Source organism: Rutilus rutilus (genome assembly GCF_951802725.1).
Source record: "Rutilus rutilus genome assembly, chromosome: 1".
Lineage (NCBI taxonomy): Eukaryota > Metazoa > Chordata > Actinopteri > Cypriniformes > Leuciscidae > Rutilus > Rutilus rutilus.
In genome coordinates this window covers 14,293,725-14,307,892 of record NC_140209.1, presented here as the reverse complement: position 1 = coordinate 14,307,892, position 14,168 = coordinate 14,293,725, and the positions used below count along the sequence as shown (strand labels likewise).

Below are 14,168 nucleotides of genomic sequence, written 5' to 3'. Positions count from 1 at the left end.
TAATTTGTTGTGGTAATTTTATAGATGTTGTGGTAAATATGTGGTAATATAAACAACTTTACCCAGTACTCTAGTAAGTTTTCTAGAACTATAGTCAAGAATACCACACAGTTTACTTTAGTAAAATCTAAAGACTATAGTATTTTAATTACTGTAGTACCTTAACTATAGCATGGTTCAAAATCACTATTGTATTTACTAGAGAAATTTTACTATAAATTTTTATATAATTTTTTATCATGTGGGATATGTACCCTTAACCTATGGAAATTAACCATAGTTTTACTATAGTAAAACTGTAGGCAAGGCATGTTGATTTATGTAGCACATTTAATAGACAGGGGTAATTCAAAGTGCTTTACAGAATAGGCTAGTTAATAAAATCACAGATAAGAGAACCAGCTGTAGAACCAGCTGTGAAACATTGGATATTATCGGTTTGGTTTGACCACTAGATGGCCACAACGTACACCGTGTTGAAAATCTTCCAGCTGTGAACCCTTTAAAGGTGGGGTAAGTGATATTTGAAAAGTGCTGTTTGAAAGTTGGTCGGACCGACACAACCACCAGACACTACAACAAATCTGTAGCCAATCAGCATTAGGGCGCGTATGATTGAGGAGGAGAGAGAGCGAGCAAGAGGGAGATTTGAAGAAAGTCTGTAGAAAGAGAGATGGCTGAGAGACATTACCAATGAGAAAAGCTCAGAAGAAATCACTGGAAAATGAAGGGTTATGATGAGAAAGAGCTTTAGCACCTGCGTTAATATTAGCAAAGCTTTCCAGCGCTGGAGAGAGCGAAGCGGGAAGGCCTGATAACCAACGCGGATGTTGCTTTGATTCCGTTTAATACCTTAGTAACACTGGTTTTGCTATGTTTCACAGAAACAAGATATGCTGTTGTTGTAATGTTAGCTATAGTAACAGGACAGTTTTGTGTGTCACTGTTTGTCTAACAACAAACCCTTGTTTGTATTTATTCTTGTGTATGTATTTTCGTTTTATGTGCTTCCTCGTCGTTCGTTCATCATCTTCGCTTTAATTAGTTGCGCTTCTTCGATAAATAGACATACACATTGCATGTGTAATGGAGGCCAGCTAGTGAGAGTTGACTGCTTGAGAATGTGGTGTTTACTATTTGTTTAGCACCCTTGTTAGTGTACTACCCGACTAAGGAAAGCTTCAGTGCTTCACAAAGCTTTGTTCAACCATCACTACTAAAAGGTAACACACTCCGAGAAATACTCACATTCCCCCACATGGAGTCTACCATGTGCTTCTGGAGGTGAATATTAACATGAATTTCTTTATATTTGTATACAGTAGGCTATACATAATAATCATATAATCTTCAGCATCATTACATATATAAATATTCATCATACAACAGAACATATATAATATTCATTGCCATTCATTAGCCTGGGTCTTGTTTTCCCAGCTCTCCCCCAAACTAACAACATTTAAGACGGTCCATTCACAGGAGCGATTGCGCAGGCGCAGTGCGGGATTTCTGCGGTGGGTGCGGTTCAGGAGTCTCACATACTCAAAACACAGACACAACGGTGGAGATTTATAGCCACAATCGTCCTTATCAAACTAAACTTCCACTCAACTTCTTATCAAAATGAAGAATGTGTTTTCTATTTGTGTATTTTGCTTCGTCATAGAAGGTAAGTGTTTGAATTCTGGTTTTCTGTAATGGTTTCGGTTTCTCTTTCTACCTGGCAGGTGTGGCAAGTGCTGTCTTTAAATGCCTTTGCTTATGAAGTACGCATTTTAAACTACACATTATACCTATGATTGATGATGTGCTTGACGCATTCATTTAGAATTTTATAGGAACATATCCTCCAAACATAAACGAAATGTTCTGCTTTAAAGGAAACTAGTTTATTAAAGTTGACAAACATATTCACAGATTCGAGTTTCCCGGATCAATAACTTCAATGTTACACACTGTAGTGCCAGTAAATTCAGTTCACACATCAGTAATCTCCTACTGGTTATACTATATAATTTAGTTTGCACAATTTGCATAATTTGCTTTTGCATAATTGTATGAGTTTTTATTATGAAAATATTCAATATCTTCACTGTAACACAATGTACTGTCACCAAATTTAGTTCACACAGTACACGCATCACTGCTCTCCTGCTGGTTATACTACAACACTAGTGCAGTTAAGTAATTGATTGTATTTCAAAATGTAAAAAAACTAAGTGTTGTAGTTTAACCAGCAGGAGAGCATTGTTGTGTGGACTAGATTGGATGGCATTACACTGCATTAGAGTGAAGTTATTCAATATTTTTCATAATATAAAGTAAAAAAATTATGCAAAAGCAAAAAAGTTTCAAAGTAAATGTCTGTAAAATGTAAACGTAAGATGTCTGTTAAAGATCTGTTAATCTCGAAAGCATCTGCTGTGTAAAAACATCTAATAAACATCTTAAATCTGAAACATCTTAAAGACATCTTCTAAATGTCTAGATGACATCTAACAGGAAACGTCCTAGAGACGTAGTGCAGATGAACAAACAAAACATAGCCTACATCTTGCAGATTAGTGTTGTCACGATACCAAAATTATGACTGTGATATGATATCAGACTAAAACACCTTGATATTGACGGAAAAAAAAACAACCTAAAACAGTCAAATTAATTGAAAAATATGACAGAATTTACAATTCATTGTTTTATAAATTAATAAAAAAATATCTTTTTAAAAACTCACCTGACCAGCATGTTCCTGCCCTGCTTTTTGACCATTCCCTCCCCTTTATTTTAAAAATAAATAAATAATAGTAATTACATGTCAGTGTGAACAGCTTACAGAGAGGTTTGCAACAAGCACATTATTATTAATCATGTTAACATTCACTAACCTTTTACAATTCTGAACAGGTTGGGATGACCAAAATCATATTTCGTGATAGGAGTCATTTAAAAGTTTTTAAATGTAATTTTATAATTGCAATACAGATATTTTATTTTATTTTATCTTTGTTATTAAAAAAAAGCAAAAATACAAATTACAAACAATATGACAAATACTATAAAATTAAACTAATAAAATAAACAGTGCTTTGTTTTTTCAGCTACAATAGGTCTATTTAACAGTAGCATTAAAAAAAAAAGAGTCTTCACTCTATAAATTAACCATAGACCGATTCTTAATAAATAGATTAAAGTAATTCAGTCAAGCATTGGGTGATTGTCTTTTTTTAAATATTGTCTAACATTAATCACACAGAATATTTAGGCTGCCGGTCCGACCCTTTAAGGCCTGCACGGACCCAAACATGAATACATCCGATTTCTAGATGTACAAAACTAACTGTGAAGACTTAAATGTAAACACCGCTTTTGGGTCTTTATCAGCTTTTACATATAGACTGGCCCTGATAATCATCATAAATGCTTGCTCCATTTCTGTAAATCTGTTTTTATGAATGAATGAGTCTCTCACCTGTTGCTCTATCTGTAGTTTTCTTCGTCGACACCTCCTTCTGGTGAGGTTGACTAACAGCTATGGAGATCATCAATCGGCAATTTACTGATATTCCTGCCGTTCAAATGTTGAATTTTTTTGTCGAATTTGAACCACTTTATTTTGAGGAAGCGAAGTAAAATTGACCGAAAATTGCCTGTCGAATATTATAGGTTGTATTTTTAAACAGAATGAATATTTTGGAAGTGAAATCTGAAAGGTGAATATGGATTATTGAATTTTTAATAATGGATTTCTATTGTAATATACTTTAAAATATTATTTATTTCTGTGGTGCACATTCATCATTACTCCAGTCTTCAGTGTCAGAAATCATCATAATATGCTGATTTATTATCAATTTCAGATTCAACAGTTGTGCTGCTTAATATTTGATTGGAACCCGCGTTACTTTTTTCATGATTCATTGATGAATAAAACGTTTATGGAAACTTGTTCTATTATATTTATTCTATAAAGTCCGTGGAAGTCAATGGCCACCGACAACTGTTTGGTTACCAGCATTCTTTAAAATATCTTCTGTGTTCGACAGAAAAAAAAACAGGTTATACAAGTTTGGAACAAGAAGTTCCAACAAGTTAAGTAAATGATGAGAGAAGTTAAAATTTTTCTGGCAATTGTTGATGAAAGGTAAAGCACTTGGTAAATGTATAAATGTTTAATTTCTTGGTGTTTCCGTTTGTTCTGCAGGCGTGTTTGATGTCGATCCAGACGAAGTGAAGACGGCGATCGAGGGAGATTCTCTCACTCTACAGGCTGATTTTACTGAAACACAGACAGATGGTCTGGCAGAGTGGAAAGTTAACGAGACTACGATAGCAACAATTAACAAAGCAACTGGCAAAGTTGAATATAGTGATGTGAAGTTGATGATGTTTAGTGGCAGACTTAATTTGGATCAAACTGGCTTTCTCACCATCTGGAACGTCAGAATCAAACACTCTGGTGAATATACAGTAGAGAGCATCAGCAGTGTAGAGACCAAAGCCAAGACATTCAGAGTTATTGTAAAGGGTGAGTAAATTAAATCTGAACTTCTTTGTGAGTAGGCAAACTGCATTTGAATGAAATGAGAGAGTGTGTCCGCGGTGGATGTGCGCTGTGTTATTATAATATCTTGCGATTGATGACGGTCATATAATTTAAAGCTGCAGGATGTAACTTTTGCATGTGCATTGCATTCTCTCTGTTAATGTCTATAGCCGTGTTTCCATTACAAATTTGCGCAAATCTTTTGCGATATTTTCCAAATGTCGATAAAAAAACGATTGCGAAATGACACCATTTCCATTAACCGATGTTATGCGACTGAAACGTAATTTTTTCCTCTCGCGATACAATAAGTCATTCCAACAATTGTGTTCATGCGACGAACAACCGTATAAGTCCAAAAAAACTAAAATTGAGATAACCATGTGACTTGAATGTATGTGTGCCACTTTGTATACAGAATCACTTTGGCGGGGTGTTCGCACGACCAAAACTCTGTATTTTAAAATTTAAAATAGTCTCACGCGGAAAAACCGTTTATGTCCACTAACGAAAAATGGAGACGCCGGTTGCTTTCATGTCCGCTGCGGACATTAATAGGCAAAACCTCGGCAAAAAAAGGAGAGCGAACGTGAATGAATGGAAGGACAGAGCAAGGAAGTCTTTGAGGAATGCTGGGAAACCCTATGTGAACCGGAGAGGAGAGCAAAAACAAGGAAAAGGTCCACCAAAAGAGGTGAGTGAAAACCCGTATACAAAGTATCTACCTAAAGTTAGCGGTTACAGTCAGAGGGGCGTGTAGGCTCTGTCTACTACAGTTCATATAGCTCACTCTGTTTAAAGGATCATTTCATGAATGGGTCGAAATGAAAGCTGAGAAAATTAGGATTCAGGGGACGTTTTAAACATGTCTCTACTCCTTTTAACCACGGAGAAATGAATCGAAACGCTTTAGGTGCGTCTCTAACACCAGCCCAGAGCGTCACGTAACTTAGGCTAATGTTATAATTACCATTCATAGATTGTGTAATACGTAACGTTACTGCTGGCAGAATTGTATATACATAAACAAACATATGTAAATTCATCCCCAATCTTTAAGATGTTTAGAGTAGAATTTGATTGCTTTATGTCTTCACTGAAAAAAAAAAAAAGTCATTGACGTGTTTAAAATATTTTGATATAATTTTTGTATCCCGTTACCATTTAATGCAACACGTTGTTTTGTAATATTGTATGCTATGTTATGTTTGTTACTTGTTATTTAATAAATAATAAAAATAAATTAAAAAAAGGTAATAATAAAAAAAAATGCATTGATTGTGTAAGCTGATATTCAAGTAACCTTAATAGCTGCTAATAGCTCTAGTTTTTATAGCTAAAAAAAAAAAAAAAAACGCTAATGTGACTGTTTCTGTTAAGGGCAAGGTGTGCAAGGAGACGTGTCCCAGGCAGCGTTCAAGCCTAACAGACCAAAGAAAACTCCAGCTCTTCACAGAGTTTTATGCTGTCTCTTATGAGAGGCAGCAGGCTATCATTCTCTCTGGTTTGGAGCAGGTAGGCTAACTTAAGCAATTCATGACTATATCATGTCAACAGTATGCAATGCATTACAATGTAGGCCCATGAAATAACCAGTGAATTACTACTGTATGCCTTCAATTCACTAAGACTGCACATGTGCCTGATCACTGTAAATGTTACATTTTGTGAGGATGGATGAAGGATGACCAGCATCAAGTAGGCCACCAAGTGCATTAAAGACCACAGCGCTTTGATGCCCTAAAAGGCACACACATGGCTTATTCATTCTCCTAACCAAAGCCTACTCACATACTTAATGACCTTAACTTGACAGCATACGACGGCTAGCCTGCTACGCTATGGTAAATGTATTTTTACTTCATGTCTTTTTACTTCTAGCACAAGGTGAGTCGCAGACGACCACGTGGGCCTGACACTGAGAATACTCAGAGGAAGTACACCTTCAAGTACAATGTGCAACAAGGAGGCCAAAGACTTGCTGTTTGTAAGCTTACATTTATGTCAGTCTTTCAACTGACCAACAGTCGCCTACAGGCAAGTTTTCTATAGCCTAGCGTTTTCCGTTTGTTAACTTTTCATTACATGCATGATTTTAATTAGATACATTGTCCATAACATATTTATTTAAAGTTACATATCTTTGAAAAGGTTATTCAAGAAAAGTTAGGCAGTCAGTCTGAGGGAACAGAGCAGGTAGCTAAAGTCAGGTCTCCATTAGAGGACTTCAGAGGAAAACATAACAGGTAAGTAAAAAAAAACAAAAACAACTTCACCTCAGGAAAGATTAATGTGTATTTAAAATGGGTCATTTATGTAGTAGAAATGTGAAATTATTTTTTTAATTTGGAGCCTTCTATACTGAGAAAAGCCAGAAAATTAATTTTTGATTTATGGGGATGAAAGACAACTCCTCCCAGAATGCACTGGGACACAGAGACGCACTGGTCTCGTAGGCTCTCTCTCACGGAGGAGAACGCACATCAACCGATCACTTGGTTAGCGTTCATGTAAACACTACATTCAGATTCACAAATCGGAATGAATTCAGTTAGATTTAAACAAAAGATGTGCATGTAAACAATGACGATTTTTGCATCATCACAGGATTTTTTCCAGACAAAAAATACATAAATCTCTCGTCTCAGGGGGACATGAGGGTGGAAAGCATGGTAATTCGAAAATACTACAGGTTTTCTACTGATACAAAGCTTAATGCTAAATCCTGAAGTATCCCTTTAATGACTGTATGTGAAAAACAAAATCCTATAATTTAATGTCAAAGAAACAATGCCATTTTGCAAAACAGACCAGCATAGTTTATTATATTTCCCTTGTTCATGAGTTGTGTTGTTTATTTTTTAGGCCTCATAGTATTCATCCTGCAGTGAGAGAGGGGATAAGAGAGCATGTCCTGAGCTTCCCACGCCAACCGAACCACTACTCACGGTTGAAGGGAGATGTGGAGAGGGAGTACCTGAGCCCTGATTTAAACCTGCTCCGCATGTTCCGCCTGTACAAGGAAAACAATCCTACATCCACTGCAAAGTTCTGGCTCTATAGGGACCTCTTCAAGCAGCAGAACCTCAGTTTTGGGCAGCCAAGAAGTGACACTTGTGCGAAATGTGACGCCCTGTTCTCAAAATTAACAGCTGCTACAACAGATGGAGAAAGGTTGAAGATCGCAGCCGAGAGTGAGCTTCACCACCGGAAAGCTGAAAAAGCGTACACCCAGTTGCAGGCTGACACAGAGTGGGCCAAAGCCAATGATGACTGCCATGTCATTTGTATCGACATGCAGGGGGTAGTGTTCACGCCAAACCTGACACACTCCAACGTGTACTATCAACGGCAGCTGGCCAACTACAACCTCTGTATCCAGGAGATGGGCACTGACGATCCTCCTACAATGTGCCTCTGGCATGAGGGCATCGCTCACAGAGGTTCCATCGAGGTGGCAAGCTGTCTTTTGAAGTGGGCAGAAACATCTTTCGCTCCCCTAGTCCAGGCAAAGGAACGGAAGCTCATCATCTATAGTGACCGATGCTGTGGGCAGAACAACAACTGGCGAGTCCTAAACCTCATGGCCCTGCTCGTATCTAGAAGGTACTTCAGTCAGATAGAGCAGAAGTTCATGGTGTCTGGTCACTCCTTCCTTCCCTGTGACCGTTCATTTGCCACGCTGGACAAGAGGCGTAAGGTGTCCACACTCCACACCCCCAGCGATGTCGCCGAGATGATCCGTGGAGCCAGGCAGCAGCAGCCATTTAAAGTAACTGAGATGAAATGTGCGGACTTCAGGCAGCTCCCTGATGCAACATTAAAGCGTCCACCTGGCCTCCTAATCACATCCATGATGTGGTTGAAAGTGACAGGTAAAAAACCGAAGAACTAAACTAAAACTAAACTGGTTTTCTGAGATTAACAGTGTTGGGGATATGTGCGTGAAGGAAGAATCTTTATTGAATTTCTTGTTGAATCATGATTTCAGCTGCTGATCCATGGTGTGTCCACACAAAAGGGAGCCACAGCCTCTACGAGGGATGGAAGACCTGGCTGATCACCAAACAGAGGAAGAATCAACCACCTCCAGCTCCCTTGTTCTCCACCACGTATGCTCGTGCTTACGAGGACCCTCTGCCCGTCAAGAAGGAGAAGCACCGTGACCTTATGAAAATGCTAGCCTACATGCCAGCGGAGGCCCAAGCATTTTATGGGACATTAGAATGTGAAGAGTAGCCTGGTATGTGTAGGTCATGTGCAGGGTAAGGTGGGGTATATTGTGTATATTGTGTAAAAGTAATCATAAAAGTAGTTGTAGCTTATCTTGTATGCCTTATCTTATGTTGTATAATAGGAATATATAGGTATTTATTTATTTAGTAAATGAATGAATGGGGTGATTATTTATGAAATGTATTCTAAAAGTTAAAGGAACAAAAAAAGGAAGATGTATATGGTAAACTAGCATATGGAACTATAGCATGGAATGATGATGATGTATGTCTGTATTGTAAATATGTATTGTTTACTGTTATTACTGTTGTTTATTGTTTGTATGTATTGTTTATTGTAAGTATGTATGGTTTATTGTTTGTATTGACGTTTTATTTTTTGTACTATAAGTAGGCCTATGTATTGTTCATTGTTCGTATTGTCCGTGTTTTTGTTTTGTGATTTACGTTGGCAAAAAATAAAAGAAATTGAAAGAAAGAAATGCTTAATATTTTCTTTAAGGTTCTGTTACTGTATTAAAACTAAGATAAAGCAATCAAATCTCCAGTGGTTTAAAATGATATGATGAATTGGACTTATACTGTTATTCCACATTAACTGGACATATACTGTTCTTCCACATTCCAGAAATGTAAATTACTCTAACTTTTTATTTTTAAGATTGATACTAAAAAGTCTTATCTCATCAGAATTGGGAAGCTTTTGTTGTCTTATCTTCAAGTAAAAAACAAATATATATATATAATATTCAGAGTCTAAATAAAAAAAAAAAGTATTATTCAAAATTTGAAAATATGGACTTATATGGTTCTTCGTCTCAAGCCCTCAATTATGGCAATGGATGTTGTTAGGTTTATGTATATCTCAGTCACCGCACTAGGCATTATTATTAATGGAGGACACATAGTTGTGTTTTCCAAGCATTAATGGCAAGTAAATTCGCATATACTGTGACTGGCACATATGAGGCGTTTCTGGTGTTTCTCCCTCATTTCTGCTTCATGATCTTGATTAATTGTGGCATTTCTTTGTCGGTTAGAATCCAGTATTCCCGTAATTCGTTTGTCTTTTATAAGTTTAATAAAGAGCTCTGTCTCGTCTTCTGTCCAAACACACCGCGTCATCCTTAAAGAATTATCGACTTTTACCTACGTCAGGTGACCTGTGAATAGGAAAAAACTTCCATTGCAGTTTTGCGAAATGCAGATTTTGCAAATTTATTTTTCGAATTGCCTGAAAAACCACCTAAAAACGTTTTTGCGATATATGGGAGTTTTTGTGAAATTAGCCGTGTTTCCATTACCCTTCAAATTGCGCAAATTGAAATTGCGAATTGAAAATACGGTTAATGGAAACACGTCATTTTTGTTTATCTCATATCCCATTTATCGCAAAAAATTAGGTGTATTTCTTGCATGAGGTGGTTTTTCAGGCAATTCGAAATAGAAATATTTTTTTAAATAGAAACAGTTTTTGCGCATTTACAGGTCACCTGACGTAGATGACGCTGTGTGTTTGGACCGAATACGAGACAGAGTTCTTTATTAAATTCATAAAAGACAAAATAATTACAGGAATAATGGATTCTAAACCTCAAAGAAATGCCACAATCAAGACCTCGAAGCAGAAATGAGGGAGAAACACCCATAAACACCTCATATGTGCCGCGTGTAAGGGTCGTTCCTTACCATTAATGCTTGGAAAACACACACACATCTCCTTCGATTGATAATAATGGCCAGTGCACTGGCTGGGATTAGTACATAAATCTACCAACGTCCGTTGCCATGATTTTTGGAATGATTTTACTGATCGCGAGAGGAAAAAATTAAGTTTTAGTCGCATAACATCGGTTAATGGAAACACCATCATTTCGCAATAGTTTTGCAAATCTGTAATGGAAACGCGGCTATTGATGTGTTTCCATTGGGCGTATTTTCAATTCACAATTTCAATTTGCGCAATTTGAAGGGTAATGGAAACGCGGTTTCCTCCGCAGCGGCACCGACCCATATAAAATAGTCCCAATATAAACACTATTATAGGCGTATCGTAGTGATACTCACTCATTATATACATTTTGTACATTTTTAACACAAAAAAGTTACTTACTGCAGTTTTAAAGAAGTTCATAGAGCTGCTAATTTTATTAGTTGTTTGTTGATTTTCAAATATAAAACTTTTCACTGTGCGTATCGGTCCTTTTTTTAACATTTTCATCTCATTTGAATAAAATCGTGATAATATTGATAATCGTGATATGACATTTTCACACTGTTAGATCTCTATTTGTGAGAATATATAACCAACAGTTATGACATTATGGGATATTACTTTTGCAGAATCTCCACTCAAGTCTGTTGAAGATAATGAGGAAATAAAGGCATTGTTGGCCACAAAGGGAAACTCTGAGACTCTACACATTGACACTGAACTGCAGAAACGGGATCTAATACTGTGGAGATTTGGAGCTGAAGGATCTCTCATCGCGAAAGGCGATACAGAAGACAGTCACGCGTCACACTACGATGGTGACGATGGGAGATTCAGAAACAGACTGAAGATGGACATTAACACTGGATCTCTGACCATCACTGACCTTGAAACTGAACATGCTGGAGAATTCAGACTCAAGATCATTAGTGACAGACGGATCTTATTCAAGAGATTCACTGTTACTGTCTCTGGTGAGTTGTGTTATTCTTTCAGCACAGCTCTGAAACACTAGCGTCTGCTAGTACTTGAGTTGATCCAGGTGTCTCTTCGTCTCTTCAGTGCCAGGTCTTCCTCTCGGAGTGGTGGCGGGGATATGTGTTGTTCTGATGCTGGCGGCTGTGGCGGCGGCGGCTGCTGGTGTCGGAATTTACTGTCGACGCCGTGATTCTGAACTCAAGAAACTCATACGTAAGTCATGCAAATGATGAAGAATCACTCAGTATCTTCTCAGTGTCTCATCTGTTCATTCATCTCTGTTTCGATGTGCCGCCGACATGAAGCGGAGATCTCCAAACGACTAGAGCAACTGCGTAAGTATTACAGCTGATACAACAAAACAATTTACTTTATTGTGCTACTGTAGATTTGTCAATATTTATCATTTTCAAGTTCTGCTTGTTTGGTTTAGTGCAGTAATGAAGTGTGTGATTATCCAGTATTGAGCTGCATGACATTAATAAACTCATGAATGAATCGCTGTTTACAACACACTCACTTAGAATCTCATTTGTGTTTCGATGTGCGGCTGTGACGTGAAGCGAAGATCTCCAAACAACTAGAGCAATTGTGTAAGTGTTGCAGCTGATACGCATAGTTTAAATGTGTAATATGATTTTTTCATAGTATTTTTTTATTTTTGTCATAAATTCTGCTTTAAAAAAAATCATTAATTATTTGTGATTGTCCAGTATTGAGCTTCATGAATTTAATATACTGATGACTGAATTATACACAACCGGTGGTGGACATTAACAAAGTGTTTTTATTTCATCTGGGGCTGTATTCACAAAGCATTTTATCTTACATCTAGGAGTACACCTAAATCGCACTAAAAGATTTTAGCTAGGAGTTTTCTCTTAAAAGTTATTCACAACGCCTTTCAGGCCTACTCTTAGTAAAGAAAAATGACAACTCCTAAACTAAGAGTGAGTCTTCGTTGCTATGGATGACGTCATTACTCATGCACGAGCTTGACTGAAGTGACCACCTTGATTGGCTGATGATTGTAACGCGGGAATGATTCCAAACACCTCCCCAACGATGATGATTGACAGGTGACAGGTCTGAGAATGCGTGCGCTACACAAGTAGTGCGAAGGACGGAAGATGATGAATAACTGAATAAATAGCCTAAATGAATAAAGAGTAAGGAAAAACAAATAGCCTAGTAGCCTAATGAAACATATGGATTGATGCAATATCTTTGCAACATTATTGAATTAATCTGTCACTATATGCCTCTGCCTACGTTTGCAAAGAGAAGAACATTTTAATTTGATTCACAATCAAACGTTACAATTAGTTTACATGCAATGAGTAGCCTAGTTTTGGTTGTTGTTGGTGGCGTTATGGCATCCCTAGTTATGCCTACAATGCAAAATTGTTCCCTCGCAATTGGAAGCTCCTTGCCTTAACGTGAAATGCCACAAAAAGCGGTTTGTGAATAGGTCTTAGTGAGTTAGGAGTCCTCTCGACTTCTTTTAAGCTGTCCCAGGCTTAGGTGCTACTTTTAGGGCTAAAATGCTTTGTGAATTACTCTTAGTCAAAAAAATTAGGAGTCCTAAAGTTACGAGAGACACGCCCATTATTTTTAGGAGTTGCTCCTAAATTCGCCAGTTAGGAGCTACTTTTAGCCTTAAAATTCTTTGTGAATACGGCCCCAGAGCTTTAGTACATTTTGTATTTTTATTTGTAAATAAATAAAATGTATTTGTGTTTCCGGCACTAAATAAAAATAAAATAAATAAAGGTCATTTTTACTCTTTATCGCACTATTCTGCCTTTTTCCCCTCACAATTGTGAGTTTGCATCATTTGTTTTAATTCACAATTGTGAATTGTAAAGTTGAAAATGTGTGATTTAAAAACTCACAATTCTGACTTTCCAACTCGCATTTGCGTAGGCTACTATATGGTCAGAATTGTAAGATATAATTTTTTTTTATATATTCTGCACCGAAAACAAGCTTCCATACAATCCTTGATCAGGCTTATTCTTGTCAATTAACCTGTTAAATCAGTAAAATCAAAGAAAATAACTATTATAATAACTAGACTAAAATCACGGACATTAACATATTCACCTGATCGCTCATTTTGAATCTCCTCTTTTCTGTTTCTATGTGCTGTTGTGACATGAAGCAAAGCTTTCCAAACACTTGTGTAAGTATTAAAGCGAATACAGCAACAGAAATCTTCACTTTATTGTTTGATATAAAAACATTACAGGTGTCACACATCACTGAAGTAATTTTAAAATATATATAAATTAATATTAACCAATAAGTTCAGTGATAAGTATTGTTGGTGACACTTTAGTAAATGATAAGTATGCACTAGTGAACTAATGTTAACAAATAGAGCGGTTTTGTGAAGATTTGTGTTTATTTTGTTAAATCACATTAATGATGGATTTTACTGATGCATGATGATGGAAATTATGTATATTGCATACAAATTTACTGTAGCCTAATTGTTACTGATCATTTATATAAAGTATCATCATTTCTGTTTCTATGTGCTGCTGTGACGCGAAGCCGAGATCAATGAAGAAGAACTGGGTAAGTGTTAAAGCTGAAACAATAGTTCATAAATGAACTGAAAACCATGTATTTTTTTAACACGTCTGTGTGTCTAGTGCATTACACATTCATCCGGTATTTTGTACAATAG

At 36.8% G+C, this 14,168-nt stretch overlaps 2 protein-coding genes across 2 annotated transcripts; both read left to right on the top strand.

Annotated features, from left to right (window-relative positions):
• Positions 1–1,492: 1,492 nt before the first annotated feature.
• LOC311304178 (uncharacterized protein) lies at positions 1,493–14,067 on the top strand (the record flags this gene model as incomplete). The annotated part of the gene is made up of 8 exons (XM_084431052.1): positions 1,493–1,672; positions 4,205–4,528; positions 11,125–11,469; positions 11,558–11,686; positions 11,779–11,808; positions 12,037–12,066; positions 13,638–13,658; positions 14,033–14,067. The coding sequence occupies exons 1-8, from the start codon at positions 1,627–1,629 to the stop codon at positions 14,065–14,067; spliced, it is 960 nt and encodes a 319-aa protein (XP_084287178.1). The 5' UTR covers positions 1,493–1,626.
• LOC311299201 (uncharacterized protein) lies at positions 7,236–9,150 on the top strand. Its single transcript, XM_084422640.1, has 2 exons — positions 7,236–8,421; positions 8,538–9,150. The coding sequence occupies exons 1-2, from the start codon at positions 7,323–7,325 to the stop codon at positions 8,783–8,785; spliced, it is 1,347 nt and encodes a 448-aa protein (XP_084278766.1). The 5' UTR covers positions 7,236–7,322; the 3' UTR covers positions 8,786–9,150.
• Positions 14,068–14,168: the final 101 nt, after the last annotated feature.